Raw genomic sequence first — 14,987 nt, 5'->3', positions numbered from 1 at the left:
TGTCTTGCTGATGCATACGTTTAGCAGTATCCGCTTATTTAGCAACAGCCATCATGGAATGAATTATGTGTCATATTTCCAGTATCGGCTTTATGTATTGTGCACAGGAAGTTAATGTTTCATTTGGAAATAGTCAGAAGCGCCAGTCTAAAAGGCAACATTCTTTGTGGGACAGATCTTTGTTAACTCAACTCTTTAATCATTAACTATCATTTGTTTTATCGTCATAGTACTTCCATTCTGGATATCAATAACATGTTTTATGCGAGTATTTAGACAACGCAGATTCCTCACGTTGAAAAGTAATTCTGAGCAACGCCAAATTCCCAATACCGAGACGAAATTGCATAGCTTGAATTACTTATGCTGAATATTAAGAGTATGTGGTACTGTTAGGTTAAATGCAGCGATAACTATACGGTTACTGGAAAGCTACGAGGAAGTTAACAGATTGACTCCATACGTGATGGGATATTGTGAATAGAGGATAATATAGTTTGGTATAGTTTGGTAATGTTTAGTCAAGGCGTTGGCTCGACCTCTTTGAAGCATTCTGTATCGTTTGTGACATCTGTCATAAAATGCCTGGTAATTCAATGTGGTGCAAAATTGATACCAGCTGCTTTAATATGATGCTAACAATTCAAAAGGGAATTATCTGGTAATCAACTGACTTCAATGATCCATTAGCAAATTTTATCCAATATGTGCCGATATTTCATGCAATGTTTTGGTCGGTATGATGAATGGACTCAGCTATCTCACATTTGCCATTAGATGGTAAATCCAAACCATGTCAAAATAGTATGGTATTGCATTGTTATTACCCAATGAAGCAGCAAGCCGTCATTCTATCATGGTATATTATATCAATATTCACACTTCCTTGCATTTAAATGCCAGGACTAATTGTATTACAAAACAGCATCCCGTTTATAGCTCTCTTATATACAATAACAAATAGCAAGATATTAGAACCAGTTTCGTTCCTGTCGCTAGAACTTCGAAACTGAATTCTATGTTGAGCTGGCTATGATTAGTCTATTGCCTCTCACACTAGGTTGAGTATGTGCTGCTGATCATATACACTCATCTTAGAAGAGATTTAGGCGATATTCAAGAATATTTGTTATTAACCCTTCTTTGTACGCAAGTAGGATACAGCTACGTAGTTACTGATTGCACTATTTACTGGAGTCAAAAATGGTTTTGTTTTCATAATATTACTTCCTTGAATAACCAATACGATTACCGGTAATGCTGGAAAATGTTTCTGGTCAGAGGCAGTGTTTGGATGCAACGGTAATTACAGCGACTTGAAATTCAATTACAAATGGTGTTTAGTTTATCTTATGAATATAGTACTGAAATAGGATACCGGTATGTCAGTTATGATGATGTATTTTTTGTTTGTTTTGGAAGTGGTTGGTTGAATATTGACTAATACACGTCTTTGGACGGGGTGCTGAAGTTAATATGACCTTTATACTCAGACTGCCACTTCTTGTGGCTTTGGTATGCTATTCTAATAACTGCATGACCTTGTGTAGAACTCTTTCTTGCCCCTCCACTATAGTGGCATCTTCATATCATTGTTTCTAGTGGTCACTTGTAACATATGATATTCACGATTTTGGTTGTGATAAGTCAATTTGTCCAACAGCACATCTCAAAGTGCAAATATTGACGGAGAGTGTCACTCCAAATCGGCTTGTAAACATGATTGTGGTATGGAAATGAGCGCTCGTATTTTCATTCTCCTTATACAAATTCCCGGCTTGAGCATTGCTAGTTTTTTCATACACCATTCGATGCTGTTGGCATCTTTCAGCTGTTATCTTCTTGCCTGTTTCATGGGCATTCTTACATCATTCTTCGTATGAGTTTTCTGCAACCTGTGTACTGCTGACTGTAGCTAGCTGAGTCATGGCGTATCTGTTCATTGTCTTGCCTGAACATAGTATTTCCTGCTAAAAAGACCTTTCAATATTCAGAAATTTCCACGTTACAAATGCTTGAAACAACGTAATTCATTATAAACAAACATCTACCGTATGTATAATAGCATGGACGGCCAACCTGTGGCCCGCGAGGTCATTCTCAAAATTACTTATAACATCAGGTAAAATTGCAAGGCCAACTTTGACTAGCCGGACCACGAAATTTGATGACTAAAACATCAGTTCTAACGCATTGGTGTAACCAGGGGCCAGCCACATTTATCGCAGATCTTCGTATATGACAATGAAGTAGAATATTTCATAGCAAATTTTTCTTAGCACTTTGTGTGATTTATTGTCACTCGATTTCTTGCATTTAGTATTGCAGCCCTCTCTTGAAAATTATAAATACAGGCAATTTACAGAATTCAGTCCAACTATATTCGCAATTAGGAGAACAACTCTGCAACATGCGGCTTCGCTTGTGCGCTCGTAGCGAGATCGTTGGCGATGAAACATTTCCACAAAATGATAGAGGCAGTTTCAACGAAACCTTAGATATTGCTATGTCTAAACACCGAATACTCCTGTCCTTGCCAAATGAGCCAACTGGTAGGCCTATACAGAGGCGATCCCCAATATATGCAAGTAACATATTTATTGATTGAATTCATTCATTACCTTTGAAAAAATTTCGCGTCTGGGGCGACCAGGACATGGATGCACTCTGCACAGTTGCCCACAGAGTTTTCATGACACAATTGTTATCAATTTTATTGCGTAGTAATATAAATATTGTTTTCAACGTTACCTAATTCGGTTCGCTCCTATCAGACGACTAAAAAAAATTCATCAACATTCAAGTGGCCTGTGCAGTGGTTCGTAAATCTCACGGGGCCCTTTGGCCGAAATGGTTGCCCACCCCTGTAAATTAGTTCGAGTTGAATTTAGTTTAAGAACACAATATTGCTACTGCAAATATAACTCTTAATTTTCCACTATGTTTGAACAACTTATGAATGAACTGCATTGCTTTACAAAGCTACGTCGTCCTTTGAGTGCCAGCACCGTACGCATAGGCTACTAGCCTTAACTGAGCTACTATTTTCGTAAGACACAGTTCCTTCATAGCATACGCCGGCAACCGTATAAAATTCATTAGTTGTCTTGATCGCATTGAGAATGTGCAACAGTAATGAAATGTGGGCCAGAAGTTGATGCATGTCCTTGATATCACAGAGAGGTAGTTCGAATACGGTAGCTTCATGGGGAAAAAGGCTGCTTACAAAATGTTGTCCACCCTGTCAACTTAAATTTGAGACCACATCATAGTTATACTTCATTGCCCCCTTTAAAATTGCTAGAGTGAAAGTGCATGCAACCAGATTGATTTTGAATTGTTGTCTGTGATCTCTCCACTCCAGTTATATTTTCCTTCAATCATTCTTTTGATTTACTTCAGCCATATTATTCAATATGTATAATCAACATCCCAACAGTGCTTTTGAAAGATTAAGGAGTCAGCCTATGGCTACACCGCCCTCCTTCGGAGGAGGTGGAGGAGGAAGAGGAAATTTGGACCGACACAGACGACCATTGCCACCCCCTACAGGTGAGAGAACATTGCACTTGTCAAGTACCGTAATTTTCCATGTATAATCCGCAAAATTTTCACGATTATTTGCCCTAAAATCGGGGGGTGCGTATTATACATGGGAACAACACGCTTGAAAAAAATCTCCCTCGATTAAAAACTTGAAATCACACCTTTCTTCATGTTTGTTTCCAATCGCGCATTACTTTCAGCCATCGTGCCCAGTAATTGGTATTATCAGTGTAACGCGCTGCCAATTAGCAAAAAGCGTGTTGCCAATTAACTAGAGTCATCTGCACAGCACGCAATCTCCTGCTGAATTGGTTTGCCGTTTGCACGTGAGCGAAATTAGGTCATTCATTGATTGCTGAACGCGCGCGCGACAATCCTCGCTAATTCATCGGTAGGCCAGGTGCGCAAAATATAATCGCTTGCGTAATCAGTCGCACCTCCAACAGGCGTGGTGTGCACAACATAACCGTTGGCCTGACCAATCGCATCTGATCTTGCGCGCAAGATGTCTCGTCGCCGGCCTCGCAGGCTTTGAATGCTATCTACTATCGTATAGAGGCAATACCGTTACTTGTATAATGATTAGCAATCACATCTGTATTCTGTAATAGGCCTCGTGCGCAAGACGTCGTGTCGCTGGCCCGAACTATCGCGTCGCCGGCCTCGCAGGCTTTGGCAGCTCTCTACTATCGTTTAGAGACAATGCCGTTAATTGCATAATGATTAGCGATGGTTATGTCATGATTGTTCGACAGTGACATCGCAAAACAAAACACCAACCGTGTACTAAAACACAGCTATTCATTTACTGCGAATGCAGGGTGCGTACTATACATGGGTACAGGCTTTTTCCCGGAATTTGCATGCCATTTTAAGGGTGCGTATTATACATGGGGGCGTACTATACTTGGAAAATTACGGTATGTAGGCTTACTGGTTGACGTAGCCATGAAATGTTCGACATTTGTTCACGTAAATCAAAGTCCAGAGAAAGAGCAATGAATTGCAATCACATACAAAATGACAATACACTCTTGTGATTATTATGATAGATATGCTCACTTGTTAGAGCAAATGGTTATCTAGTGACTGATGTGCTTTTATTATCTCAGGTCCACAGTATGAAGAAGACCCTGGAGAGGTGAGATTTGGTATTTGTTTTCAATATTGCAGCTATGGAGAACACATCTTTAAAATGTATGTTGCTTTTCTTCGATCGCTTGTTGAAAGGCATATCTTACGGCTTGCCTGTTAGACCATCATCACAATTAACTGGAATGCATGAGTATCAAACACTTTTAGACCATTTTATCGTTAATATGAATGTGATACACTGCCCGAGTAACTTTATGTATATGTAGGCTATATGCCGGTGTATTACCGCATGGCAACAAACTAGTTGCATTGAAATTTGAGGCATGAATGTTTGATCACCCCATTGCTAGGCCACTGACATTTCGTATCTCCTAAAACAATGTCTTTAATGAGGAGCTGGGAGCTTCATGTGTACTGCAGGTCACATAAATTGCATAACAAACGGGATGGATTTCTTTATTTTAAATTTCAAATTTTTTATAGAACAAATGAACTAGTATTACATTCAGATAGCGCGATACCTCTTTGTGACATGTATGCTTGGTGTTTTCTATGGTGATAGGCAAATAATGTTTCTCAAATAGAACATGTTGAATGTTGATGTTGCTAATCACAGCTTTCATTTCATCTCTGTTTGTTTCACTTTCGAGAAAAAGTACTCCAGTGGTAGGCCTATGTCTTGTGGGTATGGGTTTATAGCTAGCTTATTGCACCAAAACATCTGCCGTCCCCCTTTATCTTTCTATTTACCAGGGTTGTAACGACTCGAGTCACGATTTTCTGATGACTCGAGTCATTTTCTCTATCTTTATATTGACTCGACTTGGAGTCGAGTGATTGCGTATGACTCATATCAAGTCATATGACTCGAGACTCAGACGGCCAAGACCAACATTTCACTGTAATTTCGAAGAATAGTAAAGTAATCACGCTATTGAGATTTCCTCTATCCGTAATTGGCACTTGAAATTGCGACCAAAAACTGCTAAAAGTAAGGAAAATCAATGCGAATCATTTAAACAGAGTTATAAAAAGTGGGTTTAACAAGACTTCAACTGCAAACTGAGCAGTCAACACAATGACTTAGACTCGGACTCGAGTCATAATACCATGACCTCTGCTCGCTGACTTGGACTCGTACTTGACTTGGCGAAGAATTGAAAATGACTCGACTTGACTCGAGTCAAAACTGTAAAAGTGAAATCGACTTGTGACTCGGAACCTCGTGACTTGGTTATGGTTACAACCCTGCTGTCAAAATACTTTATCGAAGATTTATTATTAAATGCCACTGTAAGGCTATATCAATTCAAGTTGCACGTAGCGCTAATAGCTCTGGGATCACTTTCAAACTAATGCCACATGGCAATCTAGTTTATTTTTTCCATGTGTTTTGGTATTATGGATAACTTCATGCGTGTGAGCACCATTTCATCATTTTGAAAAGCTCGTGCTGCTTAGAAAATGTCACTAATCATGACAGTGCTAAATTCTACGTTTAACAGACTATTTGTAGTGGAGTATTTGTAAATGCGAATGTAAAATAATAACTTTGGCATCTCTGATCAGTGAGCACGGCATTCGAGCATGACATTGATAGCATTACACATTAGTGTTTGGTCGTGTCAGTTTCAAGTTCTTATTCATTGGATAATTGAAATTGAAATTCATATGTTAATTGACTGCAATATCTACCCCTATTATACGTTTTGCCTCTTTTGCAAAAAAAATTTGCGGAACGTCGATGCCAACTGGCTAGAGCGCGATCTCAGTGGTTGTTGGTATGTCACTGTCAATGATTGATATAAATCAGACGACTGACCACTATCACTTGCGAAGGATGTTACTCAACCATGTCCCATACTAATGCAATGGGATGCTTTGGTGGTGAAAGCAAAAAGCTACATTCTATTGTTTCACGTTGCTCCTTTCAATAGACTTCAGGCCAGCCTGTACTTTTCAACATTACTCATGCTAAGCCATCTTCTGTGTTATGTTTCAGGACTACATTGTGCCAGATAGTGAGTATAAGTTATTTTCTATTTTCAATTTGCATTTTATCCCGTGCATTCTTGAGATGGTAACTAAAAGGATTTCATCGACTTGTGTAATTCACATGGAAGATTGCTTTTTACACACATACTGTACAGTAGGCTATGTAGTTATTTAGAAATCGTATATATAGGCTACTATTTCAACGCAATACCATTGTAAATTTATCTGCAAAATCGTATTGGTTAGCATAGTGTTGTGACTCGAGTCCAAGTCATTGTGTTCACTGTTCAGTGTTGAGCTCAATCATGTTCAACCCACTTTTTTTCAACTCGAGTTAGTTAGAATGGCTCGCATTCATATTATCATAATTTTTCTCAGTCCTAACAGTTTCTGGCCTTGAACAATGACTCGAGTCAAATCGAGTCACCAAATAATCGTGACTTGAGTCGAACTAGTCTGGCCCGAGCTCGACTGGCTGATCATTGTCAGATTTATCACCCAGCCCTCGTCATGGCCTGATTACCAGTTTGAGCGTAATTATTAGTGTTTGCATTGTCCATTTGGTTGCTTCGACCTGTGGTGAGCGGATGAGTCATAAATAAATAAATATAATTATTTTTTTATCACTTTTTAATCAATAAGATATCTATTCACATGAACACTTGAAATAGAAGTCGGTGACGCAACGTGTACCGTACAAATAAATTACCTGGCATGGCACAGTATATCTTCCAAATAATTGTTGGTAAAGGTAGGCCTATGCCTACACTCACTGGCATCCATATTGTGCCCTATCAGCTAATTACATTTTGAATTTAATAGGCGATAATATGCGCTGTTTTGAAACCTCCGTCTGTGTTTTAAAATCCCATTGCGCAATAGTCACTCAGTGGTATTCCGAGTCTAAACTCTAACTTTGATTTAATTTTTTAAATGTGCGGGCTCGTACCTCGAGTAAGTTACACTGCATTATTGCTTGGTACCATTGTCAGGGTGACGTCTAAATATGATAGCTGTCAATAATTTGCCTTGACTCAGCACATATGGTCGAACGGTAGGTGGTGATATTGCGCCGCAGAGGCTGCAATTGTTTCGTAGGTCTAGATTGTTTTATGATTCACTTATTGTGTTGAAGAAGTCACTTGGTAGCCCAACTGGCATGTGATGTTCAGATGTTGATAGGCTTACTAGGTACTAGCAATGAGGTCATGCCGCTCACACTGTGCTTTTGCAAGAATAATGTAATTGTAACATGTGGAAATTATGCCCAAATGTTACATTGCATCGCATTACATTGCTTACCATGTTGGATGATTTGAATAGGATTGTTGATACACAATTTTCTTCCCAATTCTCTTCTATTCAATTCAATTCATTGCTAACATTTTCATCATTTCAATACACCACAAGACTCCGATACAATGAAAGATAGGAATGTGTCAAAACAACTTGGAGTAGTCGTCGAAATCAGACACCCACCTGGCCTAGGCTATGTAAAAAGTAAAAGAAGATAATACAAAAGGACGGGGCTAAAAAAAGGTGACATACGTCGAGATCGATATGTCAGGTCGTGGTCATTTAAACCAGTGATTCCCAACCGCGGCCCCGAGGGCCGCATACAGCACCCAGCTAGCCTTCTTGCGGCCCCCACAAGATATTAAGAAATCGATTTATGATATAAAATGAAATTTATACTTATAAAATACTCTTGCTTGGCTTGGCGTCTGGAGTTTTTAATTAGGATTGCAGGAAAGTTGGGAGTAGACTACTATCGTTACGTCACTACTGTTTCAATGCAATGTGCCCTAACTTTACAGTTGAACGAGCAGTAGCTATAGATATAGGTATTGATAACTAATCTACGAAGAGGTGTACTGCTGAGCCGGCTAAAAGCAGCATAATCGGTAGTCCTATAGCTTGCGACCCAAGCGTCCGAATAATTTGATATGTCCGGTCTTTATCGAAAGCTAGTGCCGCTCTGATTCTGAAAATCTGCTACGAACTGAAATCTGGCCAGGGCAATAAAACTACTCCGAAATAGCCGCCGAAGGTTGATCGTTCTGAACAATGGGAACGCGGCAACACAATGACCATAACAATGACCAATGGCGTCGAGCGATTGTTTGGGACTATGCAAATTGTCATATTTAAAGCTATTTTGGGTTGGGACTATGCAAATTGTCATATTTAAAGCTATTTTGGGTTCGTTTCATTGCCTTGGCCATATTTAACTCTGTATTTTCTGAATCAGCACGACACTTGCTTTCGATTAAGACAGTGGTTTCCAACCTTTTTCCACCCACGTACCATTTCGAGATTTTATTCAGTGCTCGCGTACCACCTACATGAGTTACGCGTTCCCAAAAACGGTCAAAAATGTTTCCACTGTGTTGAGCAGCCGAAGGCAGCGAAACAGAAAATGAACTGCCCATTTTAAGGCGCAGTTTATGATTTCTGTAGTGGATCCATTTGAAATTTCTAGTGGTCAAATATATTAAAACAGAATTTGGTTAGGTAAGAATCATAATGCTTTACGACTAGATCTCTTCCCCGTGCGCCGTCATTGATGGGACTGCCCCTACCCATGACGACTTCAAAAAACTTAAAAACAAGCCCACCTGATATAATAACTTCCTTCGATCGAGAAAAAAAAAAGAATCTACTCACGTACCACCTGGAATACCTTCTCGTAGGCTACCACTAGTGGTACGCATACAATAGGTTGGGAACCACTGGTTTAAGACCAGACATATTAGACATATTAAATATGGACGCTCGGATCGCCAGTTTCAGGACAACCAATTATGCTGCTTTTACTGGGCTCAGCAGTAGGCCTCTCGGCGTTTAAACCGTGTGCCATGTGCTGCGCATCAATCCTTATGTTAGAAATCTACGGTTGAGGCAAAACCCAGCAGCAGGCTTCCAGTTCTCCTCGATTTTCCTCTATTTTGTCAACTTTTTATTGCTCTAAAGCAGTCACAAATTCTATAAAGCTGCAATAGCTTAATCAGTCATTTGGTCAAGTTGGTACGTGCTTTTGATGCTTCATAATAGGGTTACCATATCTTGGAAATCTGAAAAGAGGACACTTTTTCAAAATTTTCAGACTTGAAAAACTGGTTGAAACTCCTGAAAAAATGGTAAATTTTCCCCACTTCGTGGTCGGTTGACTGAAATAAAAAGGTCAACTTTCCGGCTCAGCTTGCGAAATACCCACCGAAGCGTTACTTCAGTGGTGATTCACTGTATCTCAGTCAATTTTGTCCCTGTATTTAACCAACATTCTCATAAAAGAGGACAAAATCTCAAAAAAGGACATTTGGGCGTCCTCCGAGGACACTTTAAAAAAAGTCAAAAAAGAGGACAAATCCTCTTAAAAGAGGACGCATGGTAACCTTTCATTATAATTTTTGCTATACTTAATGAGTATATTCGTGCAGCTCCAACCGTACTCTGAAATTCTAAATTTGGCCCTGACACTGAAAAAGGTTAGGAACCGCTGACATAAACTATAGGACTAGTTGCTGACGATTCCCCCTGACGAGTGTCAGCCGAAAATATTTGGGTTCATTCAATATGAATGTACCATTACCATTTAATTGTATATTGAAGTTCTGTACCTCCAAGAAGATCTATAAATATTTCTGTTACCATATCTGACAATTGGTGTATTTGTAAAGGCTATTAATAAAACAGTAGCTTTTGTGACTACTTCTGGCAAAATGCTGTTGTATCGTGTGGCCTTCAAGATTCTTATTCCTGCCAAACCTTGTAATGATGGGCCATGTTGGACAGAATTCTTACCTAGTTGTGTCTCGTATACAATATTTCCTTGAGCCCATGAGGAAAAAGCCTGCCTTCTGTCCTTTCTATTTAGCGCATATAACTTTTCTTTCATTTAAAAGACATTATTGAACACAACCGTTAACATCGCCGGTCAGCCCATTTCCAACTCGAAAAATGCCAAATACCTCAGGGTTTCACTGGACTCGGATATGTCCTGGAAGAGTCACATTCACTCCCTGGACACTAAATTATCACCGAAGTGCGGCCTGTTCTACGGCCTTAGACGCTGCCAATCAAAGTCCAATCCAATCAAGAATTCAAAGTTACAATATGGCATCGTCTGTCGGGGGTCCGCCAGTATAACTGCACTCGAGCCACTGCAAAAACTATAACATAAAATACTCCATATCATAGTTAGGGCCCCATAGGGGCCTGGTTGTCCATCCAAAAAGTCGCTGCTGAAGAGATTTGGTGTCCTAAACATAAAAGATATGCGGAAACTAGAAATCGCCAAGTTTATGTATCAGTTCCACTGCGGTCATCGCCCCGAATATTTCAATGACTTCTTTACCTCGGAATCAAAAGCGCACAAGCACGTCATCCAATTCTCATATGATCGACCTAAAAGATCATGGCTCTATCAAATGTGCCTGACCTGATGTGTGGAACAGTATCCCGCCGGCTATCCGGCAGTCGACGAGCATGTCCACATTCACGTCGAAATGCAAGCAATTTCTACTAAATTACATACCTATCAATCTCGCCTTCAGTGACATGCCAGTCATGCCACCTCATTTTTGTCGCTTGCTTTTTTATATTATCTTTTTTATTTTTCATTCAGAGTGCATGCCTCCTCTTTACATCGCCTAGGCCAAGGTGGGTGTCTGATTTCAAAGACTTCTGCAAGTCGTTTCGACACCTTCCCGTCTTTTCACTGTATCGCAATTTTTGTTGTGCATTGAACTGATAAAAACTGCTAATAAATTTAACCGAACTAATTCCCTACTATCAGTAATATAGAATTTGACCCTTTCTATCATGTGTGCTGCAAAATCTCAGCATCTGGTAGAATGATATTTATTAAATTTGATAAGGTTCAATGTATCAACTACAACACTTAGTGTGTGTTGTAATTCCCAATGAGGACTATTTGTGTCTATTAATGCATGCGAAACAAGATTATGTTCATAAGCAAACTGTATGATTACTCAAGTTAGTTGTTTAAATAAGTCGGGTGGGACAGGAATTCGCATTATTTCTCGATTAGAGGTGTCAAACATCTGGCCTGTTGGCCGCATCTGGCCCGTCAGACGATTTCATCCGGCCCGTGTAGCAACTCTTAGTAGATTGAAGAATGCATGTAGGGTATTATCAAGCACATTTCTAATAAATGTTCAGATTTTTAATAAGAATTACCTCCATAAATAATCCCTCAAAATAGGAAATTTCAAACATGTTGATAGGCCACATTATTACTATCCGACGGCCTTGATGAGATTTTAATCTAGCCACCACTAGGAACAAGGCATTGACAGTAATACCAAATTCCAAGTAGGCAAAAACGTGCACACGGAGTTCAGAATTTTATGGTAAATTGGACCGAAAAGTAGTTATTCACAGAAGCGAAAAACACCAGTGAGAAACCATTATTACATGGATAATATAACAGTTCACACAGAATCTGTGGCCGCACTGCTGTTCAAGTTCTGACTCAAAAGATACTTTTCCTCAATTGAACTATAATGGTGATTTAGTTATAATCACCCCTGCGTCTTCGCAACTAATACAATATTATGAATGTTTTTCCCGGTTGTCATAACAATAATGGTCATGGATTGGATACAAGTGTATCCAAACACGACATCTTACTTGACTTGCAACAAGCAATATCCTTATATTGCCAAATTTATTCCACTTGAAGGCTTTCGACTAGGGTTGGGACTTCGGGATCAAATTTCAAATCCCGGGATCGGGATATCCCGGGATTTTCGCTTCTCAATCCCGGGATTTCCCGGGATTAGCAAAGTAGCAAAATGCACATACAAGCTACACAAGCAACATTTATTCCTCGTAATATTGACGCAAAAACATGCTCCCGTGAATACGAATGAAACCCAGAGATCGAAAGCCACCCGGATAATTAGCGTTTAAATTCATGTACCGCCTGTTCGTGTAGGAGTTGACTTGTCCAACGTGATCGAAAAACGTCCATCATTCCGCCACATTGCCATAAGCTCTTCTTCCACACACTTGCGAGTTTTTTGCTGTGCTCGATCACGAAGTCCCGAACCCGTTTGTGACATCTTGGCAACTCATAGCCGTCAGCCTTGAAGGCCCGACGAATTTGCTCTCTTTGGAGCAATTTGTTTACATGCTAGCCCGTCCACAGCCGTTAACTGGCTAGGAAGTTCACCGGACCGAGGATTATACGATTTATAAAGCAACTGATCTTCCTCATCTTCAATTTTGACTGATCTTTCTTTGACGTGCCCGATTGAGTCATGGGTGATTTAATTACTATCATGTGTACGGACCTCAAATGCGTTACCAGTCCCTTTGTGCTATACCAGTGGATCCCAACCTTTTTCGACTCAACGTCCCCTTATCAAGCTCGACACAAATTTTCGCCCCCCATCCCCTATCGCCCCATATTTACGGATCCGAAGAAGAGGACATATAAACGGAAAATTTCTTCACCTATCTTTGATCGCCGAAAAATTGAGAAAATAAAAAGGTAATTTTTCCGAGTAGGTGCTCGAAAAACCGGTCGATTTTTAGTCAACTTTGTCGTCCTATGCAGAATAAGCCATCTTCACGTGCATTTTTTGGCCTTGTGGATTAAATATATCTCATTGAACGTTCTAACATTTTCGCCCCCCAATCGCCCCCTCGCTTCTCAAAATCGCCCACTATGGGGCGATATCGCCCACGTTGTGAACAGCTGTTCTACACCCTGAAGCTTTCAAAACGTCTTGACACAAGTTGCATTTGGCTTTTTCTGTAGATTTGCAAGACAAAAAGTTTTGTCACACATCTGATTTTTTCTTCGCACTGACATCTTCGAAATTCGCTATTATCCCGACCTGTATTTCACCTCCACAGCACCGTCTTTGCAACGCCCCGATACTTATCCGTAGACTACGACGGAAGTGATTGTGCAGTTCATTGCTATGCCATAGTTGGTTTTAACATCACGTAATTGTGAATTGTTTTAGACAATCAGCCGAGTTTGTAACACTGCTTTATTTTCCAAAATAAGAGACATGGCGCTACGTAAGCCTTGGTAGAAACTGTTCACGAATCCCGGGATTTCATTGCGATTAATCCCGGGATCGGGATTGCTTCAAATCCCGGGATCCCGGGATCGGGATTTCCCGGGGTCCCAACGCTACTTTCGACTGACTCTCATCAGGAGCGAACGTCAGTAAATGCGGTAAACCAAATTCTGATGTTCCTGTAAGTGAAGGTAGTATGAAGAAAGTGCTTGGTGTAAGTAGTAACAGTGGACAAGCCCTATTCAAGTACTCCCAAAGAGTAGAAGTGCTTCACTACTGAACATCCCTGATTTCCCGGTAACTTGATTGCTGACAATTACTTCTGCATGATGAAGAGCCCTTATTCGAAACATGAAACAAGGATGTTGAAACATGAGTCAGTTGCGCACCGTGTGACTTCAACTAGGTTTCTGGACACGAGATTAGTCAACCGTTGTGCTGACATCTTATTTTAGCCGTTTGGTTTCAGTACCGTATGTTGCAGTTTCCTTCAAGGCGGCGGTGAAGCTGAGTAGTTTGGTAATGTTGTGGATCTGTCGAAAAAGATTATGCAGACATATGTAGCCTAGCACTTGTGTGTATTTTTACATCTAATTTAGTTTGAGAATGTAGTCTTCCACTAATCTGGTAGGTCCAGGTTTTGGAGCAGAACCGCAGTCCTACTGGTGATTTGTAATCATAGCTGTAAATAAATGTTAAAATTTAGTTGGGTAATAATTGCAACTTCGGTGACTGTATATGAATCATAGGAAATGATCTGTAGGACTATAAACATTCGAGGTGTTGTATAAATGAAAAACCAATAATTTTCTTCATTTTGATGGATTTAATACCATTGTATGTTTTATTTGGCAAATTATCGCTACACAATATTCTAATGGTGTACCGATATATTTATCTTAACTCAGTTATTTCGAGAAATCACTGGAAATGTAAGTAAATAAAAAGATTGATGACAATGCAATTCAGCAGGAAACTATAGAGTTGTTTGAGAAGTATCTTCTTGCACTGCCATGAAAATGTGGATGTAAATCAGTCACATCAGAGCAATTCGTTGAGACTTAATGGTAATGCTCTGGTTGATATCACCTACTATCGAGCAGCGGCAAATCTTTTTTGATGCGCAAACGAGGTTTAAATGTTAATCGAACCAGATGGTGCCCCTCTGTTGTGTGTGATAATTTGTTCATTACAATAAATACAATATTCATTACAATAAATGTGTAACGAAATTCACAGTTACAGCGCTTTGAAATTTGACACCAGCTGTTTTCATGAGCTTTGTCGTCA

The 14,987-nt window shown here is 39.8% G+C and overlaps 1 protein-coding gene across 8 annotated transcripts in view; it reads left to right on the top strand.

Annotated features, from left to right (window-relative positions):
- LOC145454340 (uncharacterized) overlaps positions 1–14,987 on the top strand; it is a 49,244-nt gene that overhangs the window by 7,240 nt on the left and 27,017 nt on the right. For all 8 annotated transcript variants that reach the window (XM_080332340.1, XM_080332337.1, XM_080332332.1 and 5 more), the window contains 3 exons: positions 3,440–3,552; positions 4,659–4,687; positions 6,644–6,662. In XM_080332340.1, the coding sequence (XP_080188466.1) occupies positions 3,440–3,552; positions 4,659–4,687; positions 6,644–6,662 (161 nt within the window). The remainder of the gene's footprint in view (positions 1–3,439; positions 3,553–4,658; positions 4,688–6,643; positions 6,663–14,987) is intronic.

This window comes from Botryllus schlosseri, chromosome 13 (assembly GCF_051294905.1).
Source record: "Botryllus schlosseri isolate E-star chromosome 13, Bs_hap1, whole genome shotgun sequence".
In the NCBI taxonomy this organism is placed as follows: Eukaryota; Metazoa; Chordata; class Ascidiacea; order Stolidobranchia; family Styelidae; genus Botryllus; species Botryllus schlosseri.
Note: the sequence above shows the minus strand (reverse complement) of the source record. Positions and strands in the feature narration are given on the sequence as shown.